The 18,759-nt window shown below is 37.0% G+C and overlaps 1 protein-coding gene across 1 annotated transcript in view; it reads right to left on the minus strand.

Annotated features, from left to right (window-relative positions):
- Window positions 1-1,388: 1,388 nt before the first annotated feature.
- The window catches only part of LOC117985683 (uncharacterized), a 28,021-nt gene continuing 10,650 nt past the window's right edge, over window positions 1,389-18,759 (minus strand). Inside the window, exon 4 of the mRNA XM_034972445.2 lies at window positions 1,389-2,139. Coding sequence (XP_034828336.1) covers window positions 1,963-2,139 — 177 coding nt within the window. The 3' untranslated portion in view covers window positions 1,389-1,962. The remainder of the gene's footprint in view (window positions 2,140-18,759) is intronic.

Below are 18,759 nucleotides of genomic sequence, written 5' to 3' on the forward strand. Positions count from 1 at the left end.
TTGTCATATTCTTGCTCAGTATAATTCATAGATTGCTGTTTTCTGAGGTATGCCAATAAGGTCGAAAATCGCTTGCACCCATTTTTCTGCTTGCGCCTCACGGTTCAAGCAATTTTTTTTTGTAACAAAATAATGTAACGTTAATAATCAATTATTAAATATTTGTCTGTAACACGTGATAATATTGTGATACACACATGAACCTGTATTTGACACCTCTAGGCCCTACATCATAATAGCTCTCTGCATGCCAAATTTCAGCCCGATCCGTCCAGTAGTTTGAGCTGTGCGTTGAAAGATCAGTCAGTCAGTCAGTCAGTCACCTTTTCCTTTTATATATTTAGACTAGATGATCCCGGTTTCGCTTGGGTTAAATTGATATACCTATATAAACATTTATGTAAACGATAAAAAAGCTTGGATTTGACTCGCTCCAGCAATGCACGGGGCTGCAATGGCTTGTATAGTACGGTATAGTAACATTGTAAATTGAAAAATTAAAAAGAGCAACCGCCGAGTTTCTTGCTGGTTCTTCTCGGTAGGAACGGCATTCCGAACCAGTGGTAAATTAAAACTACCTGACTATTCATAAGCACTTTTAAAAAGTTTACATGAATAAAAAAACATTCTATTCTATTCTATTCTAGTGGCTTCCTGCGACTCGCCTGATGTCGTCCGTACACTTAGTGGGGGGCTATAAATTCCGGTGCGAGGTCGCCATTCCAGCAACTTGGGTCTTGGGACCCAAATGTGTATCGGTTTTTCGAACTATTTGCCCTGCCCATTGCCACTTCAGCTTCACCACTCGCTGAGCTATGTGGGTAACTCAGGTTTTCCTACGGATTTCCTCATTTCTGATTTGATCACGCAATTTCCAAGCATAGCTCTCTCGCTCGCTGAGTGATTCTGATCGCTGGACTCAGGTGGCGCAAGACCGTGACGTTTAGAGTGGAAGTCCTTACAAGAGACTTGTGTGAAGCTGGACGTCTATCGCTAGTTGATTATGATGATGTAAACGTATTATCATACTTATCGCTTCTGCTACTTCTGGATAAAGATCTTTATGGTGAAAGTATTATTATTAAAATCGATTCAGTAGTTTCAGAGTTTATCGATTACAAACAAACAAATCTTTTCTCTTTACAATATTATTAGTAGGTATAAATATTGAAATGGTTTTACAATTTCCTGATTTAATTTTAGTCGTATCCTAAATGGTATATACCTATGTATGTTGTTATAAAAAACTTCATGCCTTATTATATTTTTTTATAATTTATTAATATACAAGTATATACAATAATCGCATTAAATTAGTACTTCATGATAAGTTTGTTATTATTCACAAAATATAAAATATTATAAAAGTAAAAAAAAAATAACATGGAGAAACTATAATACAAACCTTTATTTACAAGGATGAAATAATATTATATTCATCTATACAATATATCAAAGGATAAACTGGATCTTGGAAAACTTGAAATTTTGCATATTTATTTTTTGGTTTTCTATGTAACAAAGAAAGGATTATTAAAATCCACTTGCACGGGGTTGTAATGGCGCTAATAGATTTTTCCATAATATGTCATTGATCATAACATGTATACACATCCTTCTACATTTTGCTTGACTGCAAGAGCAAAACAAATCTAGCAGCGTAAGAGCGGTTACGCACTCATCCGATTCGAATCCGTGAAAATATGTTCCGAAATATGTCCGAAATAGTCATAGAACAATTTGTAAATCTGTCATTTAGTCGAGACAATGTCATCACGTCGGCATTTCACGTCTCCATAATTTTGAATGATTTTTTTTACCTAATCACAGTTAGCTTGGAAAGTCACAAAGTTTTTTTAGTTGCTAACAGCTAAATTACATAGTCATGACTCATGAGATTCAGAATATAAATTAGTGTTGATATTTTTATGAACAAGGGGTGTGTTCAGCATTTCCTATTGTCTATTCCTGGGCGTCTCGCAGTGTGCGTTGTACTTTAGCCTTGAAGCCTTCCTTGTCGTCCGCCGTGTACAGCACCGTCCGCTGCTTCCCATCCGCATCCATGAACGAATAGAAACCTCGCACGACGCCGTCGGCGCGCGACTCGTGGGCTGACTTCGTATCGCCTGTACGCTTGTCCTGAAAACATACAATTTTCATATTATTATCGACTAGCTTATGCTCGCGACTTCGTCCGCGTGGACTACACCAATTTCAAACCCCTATTTCACCCCCTTAGGGGTTGAATTTTCAAAAATCCTTTCTTAGCCGATGCCTACGTCATAATAGCTATCTGCATGCCAAATTTCAGCTCGATCCGTCCAGTAGTTTGAGCTGTGCGTTGATAGATCAGTCAGTCAGTTAATCCTTTTATATATTTAGATAGAAGAAGAAGTGTCCTACCAAATAAATTTCGACCTTGGGAGATATTATACTTACGGCGGATACGCACTCATTCGATCCGAGTCCATGAAAACACGTTGTTTCTTTTGTATGGTAGGTAGCTTATGACATTATGTCGTAGATGTTTTTTGTATTCGTATTTTCACGGATTTGGATCGGATGAGTACGTGATCGCTGTTAGTGTACAAGTGTGTATGCGTGTGTGTGCAAACAGGTGCACTCTCTGTTCCCTCACTCTCATAGCCCGATGGGACGGAAATCCGACTCATGCGGAGAGAGATCTGACGCAAAACCGACGGCTCTACTTCCTAACTCCGGGTCATATAATTATTATATGGTTCTTTTCTTCCGGCTTGCAAAAATTGATACTTCTTTTAAAAATAAAATTGCATTGTTACTCAAAAATTAAACAAATAATAAAACACTACTCGTGAAATGCGTGCATTTATTATGTACTGTATTGTATGCTTGTACTGTATTGTAGACCCCGTATGAGTTCTAAGAAAATTCTAATACCTTATGTGAAGAAGCCTTAAGTAGAAGGTATCCATTTATGTAAGTTTTATAGCCTACCATAGCAGCTGTAAAATGTGAAAATACTTAAAACTATTTTATATAATAAGAACCTATTAAAAATTCGCATAATTACATACGAGAGTATATTATGGGTTTTAAAAAATGTGAGTCTACATTATAAAATCCTAATTACACTAGCGGCACGCTATGATGGCCGGTTTGACACATTACAATAGTGATGTGGAATGTCAATTTATTCTCGAACAAAAAACAATTAAGTTTTGTTTTTGTACCTGATTAAATAGGTTTAATAAAACAAAAATGTATATGTTTATTTAATTTATTTGAACGAACTGAATATTTGAACGAAAATGAATATACATACTTTATATGCACACAAGAAACATATGAATACAAAAGATACCGAAAAAGGTGCCACAAAAGGCCATAATTAATCAGATTCGTCCATACTACTATTTTCACTGTCGTCACTGCTATCATCACATACATTAATAATTATATGTTCGTTTTCTATAATATTATCTATTTTCACATCTCTTTCATAATCTTCCCTTATTAATTTAACAGTTCTATTCACAACCTTTTCCCAGTCTCCTTTAGTCACATGTTCACAAGCTTCTTCTAATAATTTTAGCATTTTTTTTGTGGTAAATGGGGGTTCTGTATTGTGTCTTGCAGCATATCCCTTAATTTGAGCCCACACCAACTCAATCGCATTATACTCACAATGGTAAGGCGGTAACCGTATAACTCTGTGCCCATGTTCTAATTCTATTTCGTCAATGACGTATCGGATCTTGGTTGGTTTGTTTTCTTTTAAAAGACGTACTAATTCCGCTTTTAACATATTCATGTTTGCATCTACGCCATTTTTACGAAGCCATGCGACGATATCAGCTTTCTTTTGGGATTGGGCAGGTGGCTTGTCAATTTGCATCGAGTGGTATGGGGCGTTGTCCATAATTATAATAGATGGTTCAGGGAGGCTACACAACATTGAGGTAAACCATTCAGTAAACTTTTCTCCATTCATGTCTTCATGATAGTCTCCAGTGGTTTTTGACGCAAAAGCCATGAGAGAACCTTCGACAAACCCGTTGATGGTTCCGGCGTGACAAATTATAAGTCGCGATCCTTTTCCTACAGGAACTTTGGAAGTAGATGCTGCTGTGTCATCGTTCCAAGAACGGCCTACAGTATGGTTAGCATTAAGCCATGTTTCATCCAAGAACACAACATTTTGCCAATTTTTGATTTCTTTCACTTGCCGTAAAAAAGTATACCTTGCCATCGCTATATCAAATCTTTCCATCAATATTTTGCGTTTGTTACATTTTTTGTATCGAAATCCAATGGTCTTCAAAATCTTCGTTAAAGAACTTTCCCCACCGAAGAATAATCCAGCTTCCTTCAGTGAATGCACCAACTTTTTTCTTGTTGGATACTCCTTCTGTAAATAGTAGCCGTAAACATGTCTTCGGATAGCATCGGCATCAAAGCTATCGATGCCTACGACTGGTTTTGCTCGTTTTCCTCTTTTTTGGTGTGTGAAGTTTATTTTCTTCTGTGCCAGTCTCGCCATATTTTTTTTTAGTTATCCGTCTAACAGTTCGTTGTCCAATATTAAGCGCATCAGCTACGCGTTCAACCACTGACGTTATAGGTAAAATTGGCCCTCCATTTTGAGCTTCACGATCGAAATAGTTACGAAGGCGTATTAGGAACTCACGTGTCTGACTATTTAGAACAGTTCTCTGCGTACGTTCGGTCATATCGACGAAATCCACAACAAAGGGCTTGAACAGAGTCCAAATTAACGAGCAAGGGTCAACAGTAATGCAGTATCAATATTTGAAATCCAAAGCCAGGTCAAAACTATATCACAATCGCATTGCACTGACAGTTTATACTTTTCGAAGCAACGTCAATTCGAAACTGCTTTGTTTTGCATTGAGCATTGACGCGAGTTTGCCGGAGGTAGTAGTTGTGCTAGCCAGCGATCCTATGTGACGATCGTATTAGATTCCATTTTTAAAAATTTATTGATATTTTTTTGCGATTTCAGAGGTTTGTCCACATAGTGAAAATTGTTCATATTCACAAGTACATTCACCCCTTAAATGGTGCAAACTGATTTTTCTACACTTGTATACATTTAAGAAATCAATTTAATAAATAAATTTTGAGTCCTAAACCTAAAACTACATTCGATAAAATTTATGAATCTCTGCACATCACTATCGTCAATAAAGTAATACAATTATTTCCTTCAAAGTCGTTATCAATTAATACGGAACTTCATGAGCGGACAAACGTCAAACCGGCCATCATAGCGTGCCGCTAGTTTAGTTGCAGCAATCAACTTTATTATGAAAACTAATAAATACTAGATTATAGGGTTGTCACTTGCAATATTCTAATAGCATGTACCGTACCAACTTCTGGGCAATAAAAGTCTAAAGTCAGGTCGATATTACTTATTTATGTTATTAAAACTCAGGTACTGTCTCCCTGTTTTACTCTAAACTAGTAATTATTTGTACATGTCTCACAGCCGGCTTTACTCACGTGCTTAGTCGATGTTAGTCCGACTAGTTTCGAACCCTTCCGGGGTCCTTTTTCACAGGGACTCAGTTCGCGCACGCGTCGCGGTTGAGACTCACGTGTTTAGTCGGGCTAACGTCGACTAAACACGTGAGTAAAGTATAATTGATATCACTCACGACAGTTTAAACGCTATAAAATAGTAATTATTTATTTTTACAAATTGTTGGTAGGATCTTGAAATAATTCATTTTATGAAAGAAACTTAACGTAGAAACATAGATAAAGAATAAATATAGCTAATCCCGACTGTACTCACTATTGCATGTGTGTGACATTAGCTGGATTTATACCTAATGGAAATTAGGTGGAAATTGGTCACGATAATTTAAACTCTAAAATAGATGAAGAATCTTGCATGTTTTTAAGAGGATAGTTTTCAAACTCAAACTCAAATTATTTATTCAGACTTGATAAAATTTTATGCTTCCTGATTGTCAAATTTTTTTATTTGTAAGATGATATGATATAGTGGTGATAATTAATACGTACTTAAAACTAAAGCTACGAGGGTTCCCAACGCGCCCAGATTTGAGAAGAGCCCACAACCAACTCACTTTTCATCACAAATTACAATATTTTGTGCAATTAGGTAGACGAACTGCATATGTAATAGATACAATATTTATTATTATGGGGGTGACAACCCTAATAAAAACGCCAGGTTTTAATAACATTGATTTCGTGTGACCTTAATAACCTATAATTAAGTGTGGCGTATATGCCGTGTTAACTATTTCACTTATTTTGTTCGCACTAGTTTAGTGTAAAGGCCTTCGCGTGGGATTCATTTTTGTCCATAATAGGTGGTTCTTGGAAAACATTTCGTCAATAAATTAATAATTAAGAGCATCCATAGCTCAACGGTTAAAGGGGCGGACTGAAAACCGAAAGGTTACGGTTCAAACCCCACCCGTTGCACTATTGTCGTATCTGCTCCTAGCACAAGCTTTACGCTTAATTGGAGGGGAAAGGGGAATATTAGTCAGCATGATGAACTTGGCTAATATTCTTTAAAAAATAAAATAAAAATAAGATTTTCGTACCCATTTAGTAATTACTTAGTTCCTATAAATATAGGTATTATACGAAATAGAGATATACCATTTCACAGGTAGCCTGTGAAAAACCATGTGAAAAGCCTTTTCAAATGTAATAGGTACCTACCTTAGTTATATTTTAGCATAGCTTAAAAGCTATGGTATAGCCTGTGAAAAATCAAATTATTTCATTGAATCATATTATATATATTTTTTTCTCTATAAGGGTTCCGATTTTTGCCGTTCGGCTACGGAACCCTAAAAAGGTCTTCAGGGCAAGTGAGCTATACCATAAAATCCCCAATAAGCAATAAATACAACACAAGACCAATTCCTCAAAGTCAAAATATCAAGGATATTATCATCACGAATCTGAACTACTTTCTAAATAGGTACAGCAATTTGGATCTTTATTGCAAAAGTAATAAGTTAAAATTCGATTAATTAATCATTGAAACTAAGGCTTAGCACGCACTACGATTAAACGCGAGCGGTTTAAGAATAGCGGAAATCGTCAAACCGCGTACACACTCGCACTGCGGCTGGCGTTTTGCTCAATTTTTCTTTCAGTACCACCATTGGATCTCTGGGGAACAGCGTGTGTTGTGCCTTTGGTTTAGTAGTCGAAACCGAATAATAACCGAAAACAGTTAATCGCTGTGCTATTACAAAGGAACACAAAAAAATCATGCGTGTACAAACCGCAATCCAAATTTATCAAGTTACGTTTAGAAAATCAGTTACTGAAAAAGTCGCTAATGCGTGCACTTGTAAAGTTTTAATTATTGTTATTGTTAACTTGAAAAGGTAAGTTCTTTCTAAAAGTTAGGTTAAGAAACGGGTTTAAGAAAATCCCGCCGCTGTACATAAAGTAACGTGTGCACGTTTTTGCGGTTTTAGATAGCTACGATTTATTGCAGTGCGTGATAAGCCTTAAGCATCGTGCAGTTGGGTAACGATAACGGTTATAACGACTATAAACCGACACACCTACACAGCTTCCTACCTTGATCGTGAATTCGCAACGTAATTCGATACATTTTTCGTTAACAACGTCCATTGCTGTTTACACAACCCTACGTGTGGATTCGACGACAATAAAAATATGTTAGATATTAAGTACTAGATAGTGACACTTAGATACCATGTACATACCATTAATTTAAGTAATTAACTTAATGTAAACTCTCGATGTAATTCTCGATACATAAGTGAACTATTGTGTTCTTTATTGAGAAATAAATGTCTTTAAACCGAATAACGAGACTAGTGGTTAAGACGTCCGCCTTCTTTTTGGGAGATCGGGGGTTCGATCCCGGGCACGCACCTCTAACTTTTTGGAGTCATGTGCGTTTTTAAAAACAATTAAATATCCGCCGATTTTGGTGAACAAGGCGTCAATTGTTTCATTCGGATGACATACAGCCGTACTCAGAGTCGCTAATCGTTACTTTAATATTGAGTTAAAACGAGACAGATTTATGTGAGAGATATAGCTCTGTCTCGTTTTAACTAAACTTAACTAACGATTAAGCGACTCTGAGTACGACAGTAGACTACTAGTTTCATGTGAGACACTAAACTTAATGATGATGAAAATTTTATTTTTAGGCTCTTCAACTCTATTTCTATCTGTAACATAGAGCATCCCTTTTCTTTCCTGTCGAACTATATTATATTTCCACGCGAAGTGTGAGGAAATATGTATACATAGTAGATATATCATATCGTGTGAATATATAATATGGTAATAAATACCAAGTAGGTATGTGGCAAGAGGCGCCTGCGCAATGTATATCGTATATATAAAACCCCACGTAAGGTCGTCCTTGCCAATTATGACCCTATTGTTATGAGTTAGTCCAAAATTGAAATATGGTGAAGTAATTACCCGACATTGATCTAGATTATTTTTGTACAATTGTGTAACCGACTGACTGACATCATTCGCGAAAACCGTGAATCGTGATACGTTTACGTGAGGGTCATCTTGATAAGAATTAGAAAATTTATAATAGGTAGTATGATATAACAAAGAGGTCCTACTTATTATTATACCATGATTATACCTACTTATTATGATTTTGTCTGGTGATAATTCATAGTCAAAATAGGGGTAAAACCAGCCAAGTTCGAGTCAAACTCGCGCACCGAGGGCTCCGTTCTACAGTAGTATTTTTTTCGACATTTTGCATGATAAATCAAAAACCATTAAGTATAAAAATAAATAAAAATCTAAAAGGTAAAACCCTTTTATATGATACCCCACTTGGTATAGCAATCTAACTTTGAAAGTTAAAAATAGCAATATTTGTTCATGAATACATTTTAATTTTTTTTTGTGATGTAACCACAAATTCACGGTTTTTAGATTTTTCCCCTCATGTCTGCTATAAGATCTACCTTCCTGCCAAATTTCATGATTCTAGGTCAACGGGACAACCCTTGACAGACAGACAGACAACAAACTGATCCTATAAGGGTTCCGTTTTTCCTTTTGAGGTACAGAACCCTAAAAAGGTGGGACTAAAAATGTAATTCTAATATCCATACTAATATTATTATTATAAATGCGAAAGTGTGTCTGTCTGTCTGTCTGCTAGCCTTTCACGGCCCATCCGTTCAACCGATTTTGACGAAATTTGATACAGCGATAGCTTACGTCCCGGGGAAGGACATAGGCTATGTTTACGCCATTTATTATATTTGCAAATAATCTATTATATACACACATACGCACATTCAAACTCACACATAAACATGTACGCAATGACATTTCCTTTCAAATTCCCCTTCAGTCCGATTCCGCATTCTGGCGCTTACGCACGCTGAAAACCGCTCCTGTTTTGCACAACGAATGTGCCACGCAATTTATACACCCGCTCCGCTCCGCTACCGTTTTAACACGCTAAGAGTTCAAAAAGTGTGCAGGCTCGCAAAATCGAGTGAATCCGCAACTAATAAATAAACGCTAATTGGACCGCTAAAATAAGTGATCTGAACAAACCGTCAAGCGGAATAGGTGCCTATAAAAAGTGCAAAATTAACCTATGACCGTGTACATATTATCGCTAAACAATCTTGCTATCGAAACTCCCTTTAATAAAATCAGTGCAGTTAAGTGCAACGGAAGGTCATCCCAAAGATCATCATCAGCAAGGAGCAGATCCCACTCACCAGTGACCGCCTGAAGCTCAGGTAATCCCACAATCCTTGTGGTTCCATCGACCGGATTTAATCCTTTTGTTCCATCGACCGGGATCCGATCCTTTTGTTCCCATCGTCCTGGATCCAATCTGTTCCCTAACTATCCCGTTTGACCTTTAAACCTTCCATATTCCCTCAAAAAACACTTACAACAAAACACTGAAAACGCTATTTATATATTCCAATACTTATTTCATAGGTAAGAATCGAATCACGCTTCATACATCGAGTACCGAATTTATTAAAAAATATACAAAAATTTTGTATATTTACGCATATTTGTGTTCAGATCATCGCATTATATTATATTAACGCATTATATATAATTATTTACGTATATTTCTCAGTATTTTAGGTTTTAAGTTGTTTTTTTAATTCTACCTGCATTCCGTTCGATAAATTATTCTTTGATCCATAATTATAATCGACCTTATTCGCTTGAAATAACGCTTACTATCGTATATCAAAAGTCAAAATGGCTAAGACAAAGGAATCAACTAATCTAGAAATCGTTAAATTGGAAGCAAAAAGGGAATTTTTATTTCAATCAGTTCAGCAAATTTATGATTTGTCACTTAAGGTGAGTGACCACGCACACAGAACGACTTTCATGTCCCGCATTCAATCTTTGGAGAAATTACGTCTAGATTTTACTACGAATTTAGATGAATTAATTTCAGCCTATTTGAACTCTGACCCTAAGTATGTTCCGAACTACTCCGCTCTTGGCGCGTTTGATACTTTATACTGTCAAATACAATATACGTTTAATGAGATTAAGACTGAGTCCACCACTTTGTCTCAGTGTGATAATCAATACAGTTTGTTAAACAAAAAGTTACCTCCGATAGATTTGAAGAGTTTTGATGGCAACCCTTCAAAATGGACAATTTTTTATGAAAATTTTGTGAATCTTATTCATAATAACAACAGACTCTCTGACATACAGAAGGTTCAATACTTGATTAGTTGTTTAACTGATAAGGCGCTCTTAGTCTGTTCAGGAATCCCGCCTACATCTGAAAACTATCTTATTATATGGAACGCATTATTAGAAAAGTATCAAGACACGAGGGTACAGGCAGCTCAATATATTGATACAATATTAAATTGTAAACAAAATCAACCGCTCGAATCTTTTGTTGATCAATTCTGCTCTGCGCAAGCAGCTTTGACACGTCTACCTATTAATAATTTGTCAGATTTTATGATAACGCATATCGCACTCTCGAAATTAAGTAAGGAAACTGTTTCATTGTTCGAACAGACGCATAAACACGTTGAAATTCCTACTTTTTCTGATTTAAATACATTTTTAAAAGAACAACTAAAGATTCAAACTTTGCGAAACACTCAAGTTCATCAAACTCCCAATAAAAAACCTATTTCATACAAACCTAAATCGCAAACTCAAACGTATACAAGTACAGTCGGCAACAACAATAATTATAATTTAAATTCGCAAAATACTCAACGCACTTGCATTATATGCAAAAATCAGAACGCTCATCCGCTCTATAAGTGTGAGGTTTTTAAAAGTCAAGACGCAAAAACTAGACTAGATATAGTGAGGAAAAATAGATTTTGTGAATTCTGCCTAGGTTTTCACTTAAAATTCCGCTGTAAAAGCCAGGGAAGGTGTGGAAATTGTGCATCTAGCTCACATCACAGCCTTTTATGTAGCTCTTTTTCTAGACCTAGGTACGAACCTGGGACCTCACAGTCGCAAGCCCCCTCTTACTCACAGAACCGCTATGGTGCGAATAATAGCAGCGCTCCGATGCCGCCGCTACCGCAGAACGAGAGATCTAGTGATTTAACAAAAATTACAGCACCGCCCCCCGCGTCTCACACTCAAACAACTAGTCCTACCGAATTAGCACTGTCGGTGACCACGTCTTCGGGCAATTATTTAAAAAATACGACCGTACTTTTACCTACCGCCACAGTGCATGTATATAGTAACAATACGCAATACCCTATCCGCTTATTTTTAGATACAGGTTCAATGACTAATTTTATATCAAAAGAATGTTGCCAACGTTTAAATTTAAAAATTAAATTCGCTCCGTCAGTTGTAAAAGGCATTGGTCAAACAGAAAGTACATCACTGGGATTTGTAACTTTTAAAATTTATTCTCGCTTTGATCCACGCTGTTTTTATACTATTACCGCTAGGGTAATAGACACAATTACCGACCACTTACCTAACGCTCACATCGATGTCTCCCAGTTGAAATTTTTGCACTCATTACCAATGGCTGACGATAGTTATCACACTCCTGGACCAATCGATTGCCTGATAGGCAACGAATTGTTTCCATTTTTAATTGGATGTGACAAAGTAGTCTCACCTAATTCTTCTGTTGTTGCAATTCAAAGCACGCTAGGTTACATTCTCATGGGGAAAGCGGATTGTGAACCTCGTCACTCAACTCATCAATCTAACGCTGATAAAACATTTTTATGTAATGTAGACGCACCTTCACTCGAAGAAATTACTGAACGCTTTTGGTCATTAGAAAACGTACCTAATAAAATTCACATAAGCCCAGACGATGAGGCATGTGAACGCATCTTTAAAGATACTTACTCACGCGATGAAACAGGTCGATATACTGTTCATTTACCCTTTAAAGATGACCCCGCTAAACTTGGCGACTCGTACTCGATTGCCAAACACCGCCTTCTTCAATTAGAGAAGAAATTAAACGCTAATCCCGCTCTTCGAAAAGATTATAACGCAACCATTCAGTCATACATTGACAAAGGTTATCTCACAAAAGTAGATAATCCTTCACGCGATATAAATTGTTATTATATTCCGCACAGAGCTGTTTATCGCCCTGATAAGCAGACTTCTAAGACTCGCATTGTTCTTAACGCTTCCAGTCGGACTACATCCGGAAAATCGCTTAATGATTTATTATATGTAGGTCCTAACTTACAGAATAATATATTTGAACTCTTAATAAATCTACGATTATTCTCATTCGCACTAACCGCAGATATTGAAAAACATTATTTTCAATTAAATTTAACGCCCGAGCATCATGCTTTTCAAAGGATTCTTTTTAGATTTGACACTGATCAATCTATCGACACTTATAATTTCACTGTCGTCTCATTTGGAGTATCTAGCTCACCCTATCTCGCCATGAGAGTAGTGCGTCAGCTAGCTGAAGATAGCATTGACAGGTACCCGCTCGCAGCTAATGAAGCCACTAATCACATGTATATGGACGATTACATAAACTCAATCGATGGTTTTGAGAAAGCCAAAGAAACCTATCATGAAATGGTTAATATGTTCAACGCAGGTGGTTTCAATTTAACTAAATGGATCTCCAATGACACCAAACTTCTCAGTGAAATTCCTAGCTCTCATAAAAATCCGCAAGCAATTAATTTTGATTCAGATGCTCAAGATGTTACGAAAATAGTAGGTATGCAGTGGCATCCTAAACTCGATACTTTTACTTTTAAAATCAACGCTAATGAGAGTCCCCGCGATTATACAAAACGCTTAATTCTTTCTATTACCGCTCGCCTGTTTGATCCTGTTGATCTTATAGGTCCAGTTACCGCTTTTATGAAACTTCTCGTCCAAGAATGTTGGAAATTAAATCTCGCCTGGGATACACCAGTACCCAGCTCGATCGCTCAACGATTTGAACAATTCTGTAAAGAACTACCGCATTTAGAAAAAATTAAAATTCCGCGCCATGTTGGTATGAACTCTGAATCCCATGTAACGCTTATAGGTTTTTCTGACGCTAGTGAAAAATGCTATGGAGCCACCGTATACATACGTGTGAGCCCAGATGAACATTCGCCTGGAACTGTTCATTTACTCTCTTCAAAATCTAGAGTCGCACCGCTTAAGAAGACATCACTCGCTCGCCTCGAGCTTTGCGCATCTCTTCTATTAGCCAATTTAATCAATTTGGTACGCGAAACTCTTAGTAAACGCTGCAAAATAAATAATATTTACGCTTTTTCGGACTCAACAGTAACTCTTACATGGATTCATTCTCCCGCATATAAATTCCACACATTCGTCGCTAATAGAATTACAGAAATAAATTCAAAATTACCTTCTGAACATTGGTTTCACGTCAACGGATGCGAAAATCCCGCTGACATAATATCGCGTCCAATCACGCCAAAAGAATTATTAGAACGAAAACTCTGGTTCAACTCTCCTCAATGGACGACGCATCCTTTATCGAAATGGCCCATTACGCCTTTTCAAGTAAACGCTCACAATGAAGATCTTGAAGAATCAAAAACTACTGTTTTAGCAGTTGAAACCTCTGTTTCTGACGCTCAACATCCCATTGAAAATTTAGCCGAACGCTCTTCTAGCTGGTCTAAATTACTGCGCACCATGGTTTACATATTAAGATTCTCTAAACTCTTGAAATCACGCGGTTCTATTACAGTTTCAGATCTTGATTTTGCAGAAATGTATGTAATTCGCTATGTTCAAAATAAACATTTCTCTCAAGATATTGACGCTCTTAAAAATAATAAACTTTGCTCTAAATCAATGTTAAAACTTAACCCGTTTCTCACAGACGACATCATCAGAGTTGGTGGTCGTTTAAGCAACTCACAATTAAATTTTGGGCAAAAGCACCCAATAATATTACCTTCTAAAGACCGCATTACTCAGCTGATAGTAGATTATTATCATATCACTAATTTGCATACAGGGCCCGCGTTATTACTCGCGTTACTTAGACAGAAGTTCTGGATCATTGCAGCCAGAAACTTGATTCGCCAACGTGTACACAAATGCAATATTTGTTTTCGCGTAAACCCTCAATCTACTTTTCCACAAATGGGAGAGTTGCCCGCCTTTAGAGTAGCGCAAGTTAAAGCCTTTGTTCACACCGCTGTGGACTACATGGGACCTTTTTTCGTAACTCACATTCGCCGTCGAGGTATTAAAAGTCATAAAGCGTACGTCTGCATATTTACTTGCATGACTACCAAGGCAGTACACCTAGAATTAGTCTCAGACCTCAGTTCAGACTTATTTCTCGCTGCTTTTCTGAGACTAAACGCACGCAAAGGCCCAGTAAGTCTGGTTTACAGCGATGGAGCTACTACCTTTTTTGGAGCTAAACGCAAATTAAATGAAATTTACACTCTCATACAGTCCAATGCTCATAAAAATTTCATAGAGAATCGTCTCGCAGAACATCGTATTCAGTTTAAGCATAGTCCACCTTATGGCCCTCATTTCAATGGCCTCAGCGAAATTAATGTTCGCTGTGTGAAAACTCATTTGTATAAAGTTATAGGGACACAAATCCTTACTTATGAAGAATTGAATACAGTTCTAGTTCAAATTGAAAACTTATTAAATAGTAGACCATTATGTACTCTAAGTTCTGATCCGTCAGATCTTTCCGCGCTAACGCCTAACCATTTTCTCAATCTCACTCCCGCAAAGTATTTACCTGTCGAGGATTTATCAGATATTCCCGACAGCCGCTTATCGCGCTATCAATTACTAACTAAAATCACTTGTTCTTTCTGGAAACGTTGGAGCCAAGAATATTTAACTTCTCTACAACACAGACAGAAATGGAATACTCCCTCCAATCCTGTAGGTCTTGGAGCTGTTGTTGTTATCAAAGATTCTAACGTTCATCCCCTTTGCTGGCCTTTAGGAGTTATAGAAGAACTCTATCCAGGGAAAGACAGTGTAATTCGAGCAGTCAAAGTTAGAACGCGTTCCGGAAACTACATCAGACCAGTAGTACGGATATGCCCTCTACCTTCTCAATAGGCTGCTATTAATTCTACTAACTCTATTAATTAATTTTAATTTTTTAATTTTGTTTTTTTTAACGCTTTAATTTTATCACGCTTTTCGTTCTGTTTAGAGGCTTGCCTCTAGGCCGGGGGAGTTGTTTACGCCATTTATTATATTTGCAAATAATCTATTATATACACACATACGCACATTCAAACTCACACATAAACATGTACGCAATGACATTTCCTTTCAAATTCCCCTTCAGTCCGATTCCGCATTCTGGCGCTTACGCACGCTGAAAACCGCTCCTGTTTTGCACAACGAATGTGCCACGCAATTTATACACCCGCTCCGCTCCGCTACCGTTTTAACACGCTAAGAGTTCAAAAAGTGTGCAGGCTCGCAAAATCGAGTGAATCCGCAACTAATAAATAAACGCTAATTGGACCGCTAAAATAAGTGATCTGAACAAACCGTCAAGCGGAATAGGTGCCTATAAAAAGTGCAAAATTAACCTATGACCGTGTACATATTATCGCTAAACAATCTTGCTATCGAAACTCCCTTTAATAAAATCAGTGCAGTTAAGTGCAACGGAAGGTCATCCCAAAGATCATCATCAGCAAGGAGCAGATCCCACTCACCAGTGACCGCCTGAAGCTCAGGTAATCCCACAGGCTATTTTGTATCCCGAAAAATCAAAGAGTTCCCACAGAATTTTTAAAAACCTAAATCCACGCGGACAAAGTCGCGGGCATCATCTAGTAAATTAATATTTTAAGTAAGAAGGTTTAATTCTAATCCACGGCTCTTTCCACTGCGAGCGGAGCGGACTCCGTACGGACTCCGCTGAGCTCGAGATTAGATTGAACCCAGGATACTTATTGAGCTCGGAAATCAGAATCAGCATCAGTTCTTCGATATGGACTCATACTGTGGGGAAACTCTAGTGAGGCTTACAGAGATTTCATAGCTCAAAAGAGATGCTTGAGAGCTATGACAGGAGCTTTTTACTTAGATTAATGTCAACCATTATTTAAAAAATTACGTATTCTCCCACTTCCGTGTATGTATATATATATGAAATCTGTATCTTTGTGAAACAACATGATGATCTATTTACAAAAGCAAAAGATATTTATCCAAGGAATACAAGAAACGGTGATAGACTGGTGATTGAACATAGGTTTTACAGTGCATCTTACGGAAAATGTAGTTATGTCATGTGTTTAAAAATATTTAATAAACTACCTCCAGGATTACGGGTATTACCTCTCCAACGATTTAAGAAGGATCTTTTTAAGTGGCATATAGATAAATGTTTTTATTCAATCAATGAAATGTTGGCACAGTAGGTTAAGTTGACTCTTATAATATATAATATTATATAGAATTAAACTTGACTTAGATTGTAAAAATAATTAAAATTTAATGAATTTAACTATGCTAATAATTATTAGAATTTTCTTAATTGTGTTATAATAGACAAAATTTTGCGCCAGAAATGGCCGATTACATTGATTCTTACTTACCTTCAAAATTAACTACCATTGTGACATGTATTCTAGCAAAATAAAGGATTTATGATTTATGATAGAACTCAAGGCTAGCAGTAGGATCGTTGACTAAACCCATGGTTCTCGACTTGTGAGATTGACTTGAATTTTTCCTATTAATAGCACCGTAATATGCAATTTACGAGCTGTTAATGTGTTTTAGCTTAGATAGATAAAATCAGCTGTATTTACTTTTTGCTCAAAATGCAGAACACTTTATATTTACTTTCACGGATAGGGTTGTCACCGTAGCGTCTGGGAATACTGAATCCTCTCAATATGTACCGAGAAGTTTATTAGTCGGTAGGAATTTCACAGACTAAGGGCCGGTTGTTTCAAACCATTGGTCTTCGTAAGATACGTTCGTTAAAATTTAACAGACGTAGACGAATTTTAACGTCTGTTAATTTAAGAGCGTTGCTAAAACTGTTCGTCATTGTTATTCTGGTTACGAAACTAACCCTAAAAATTTACTTACTTTTCCGTATCCTTTTTTATTTCATTTTATATTAAATTATATAGTTATTGATATTGCTACTTCGCATTTTAAACACTTTTTCTTTTTTAAAAATTCTCTTTCATCTTCAAAAAAACTGCCATTAAAAGCATTGAATTCAATTGATTCCATTATAATTTGTAAATAAAATATTCCGTTTGTAAGAAGTATGAAGTTACGAACTGATTTGACGATCACTAATGGTGTCAGCACTGGTTAACGTAAACGTAACTTTTTAACGAACGTTAGCGCTAATAGATGCTGAATCAACGCTTTTTCTTTTCTTACGTTCGTTAGCGCCATATTTAAAGGTTACGTGTCCGTCAAAATTTGTTGAAACAACCGGCCCTAAAAGTTTAGGTATAAGTCCCGCAAATAGCTATTGCGCCGGAACCATGTCTCATTAACATCGAAATGACGTCATTTTGACGTCAGCCGATATAAAAATATACCATCAGCTCGAAACTTCAGTCTAGTGCTGACGTCAATAAAATGGCGGCCACGCGTATTGGCCATGTTCTCAAAGGTGTGTGAAGTCTACCAATCCGCACATGGTCAGCGTGGTAGACTATGGCCTGACCCGTGCTCTGCAATGAGCCGGCGATGGGTTGATCATGATGATGATGATCATGAGTTACTATACAACTTTATATTGTTCTATAGTGTCTATGATCGGTTTATAGCTGTTATTAGTCAGCAGAGGTGGAAGGAGGCAACCCTAGAGACGTCACTTTCACCTTATTAGAGTATTAGAGTATTCCGGTAACGGCCTTGCGAATGATCGCGCCGTGAATGAATATACGAGTAGGTAGGTATCAGTTCAAGGTGAGTAGGTACTCCAGTATAAACTAGACTTGAGACTATACGAATAGTCTAGACTATCTATTCATGTGCTAGAGACGCGTCCATACGAGATATACTGCTGTGTTGTAGGTACGAGAGATACTGTACCTACCTACTTCTGATAAAATCAAACTTTTTAGGGTTCCTTACCTCAAAAGGAAAAACGGAACCCTTATATTATGGTGCATTGCTGTGTGATCGGCTGTAACAGTTATAGCGAATTCTAAATAAGTATGATTTCTTGTTGTTTTGTCCCTTTCGGGTATACGCGTCTGACAAGTCTCCTTGATCCTTAGTCTG

This window comes from Maniola hyperantus, chromosome 10 (assembly GCF_902806685.2).
Source record: "Maniola hyperantus chromosome 10, iAphHyp1.2, whole genome shotgun sequence".
NCBI lineage: Eukaryota > Metazoa > Arthropoda > Insecta > Lepidoptera > Nymphalidae > Maniola > Maniola hyperantus.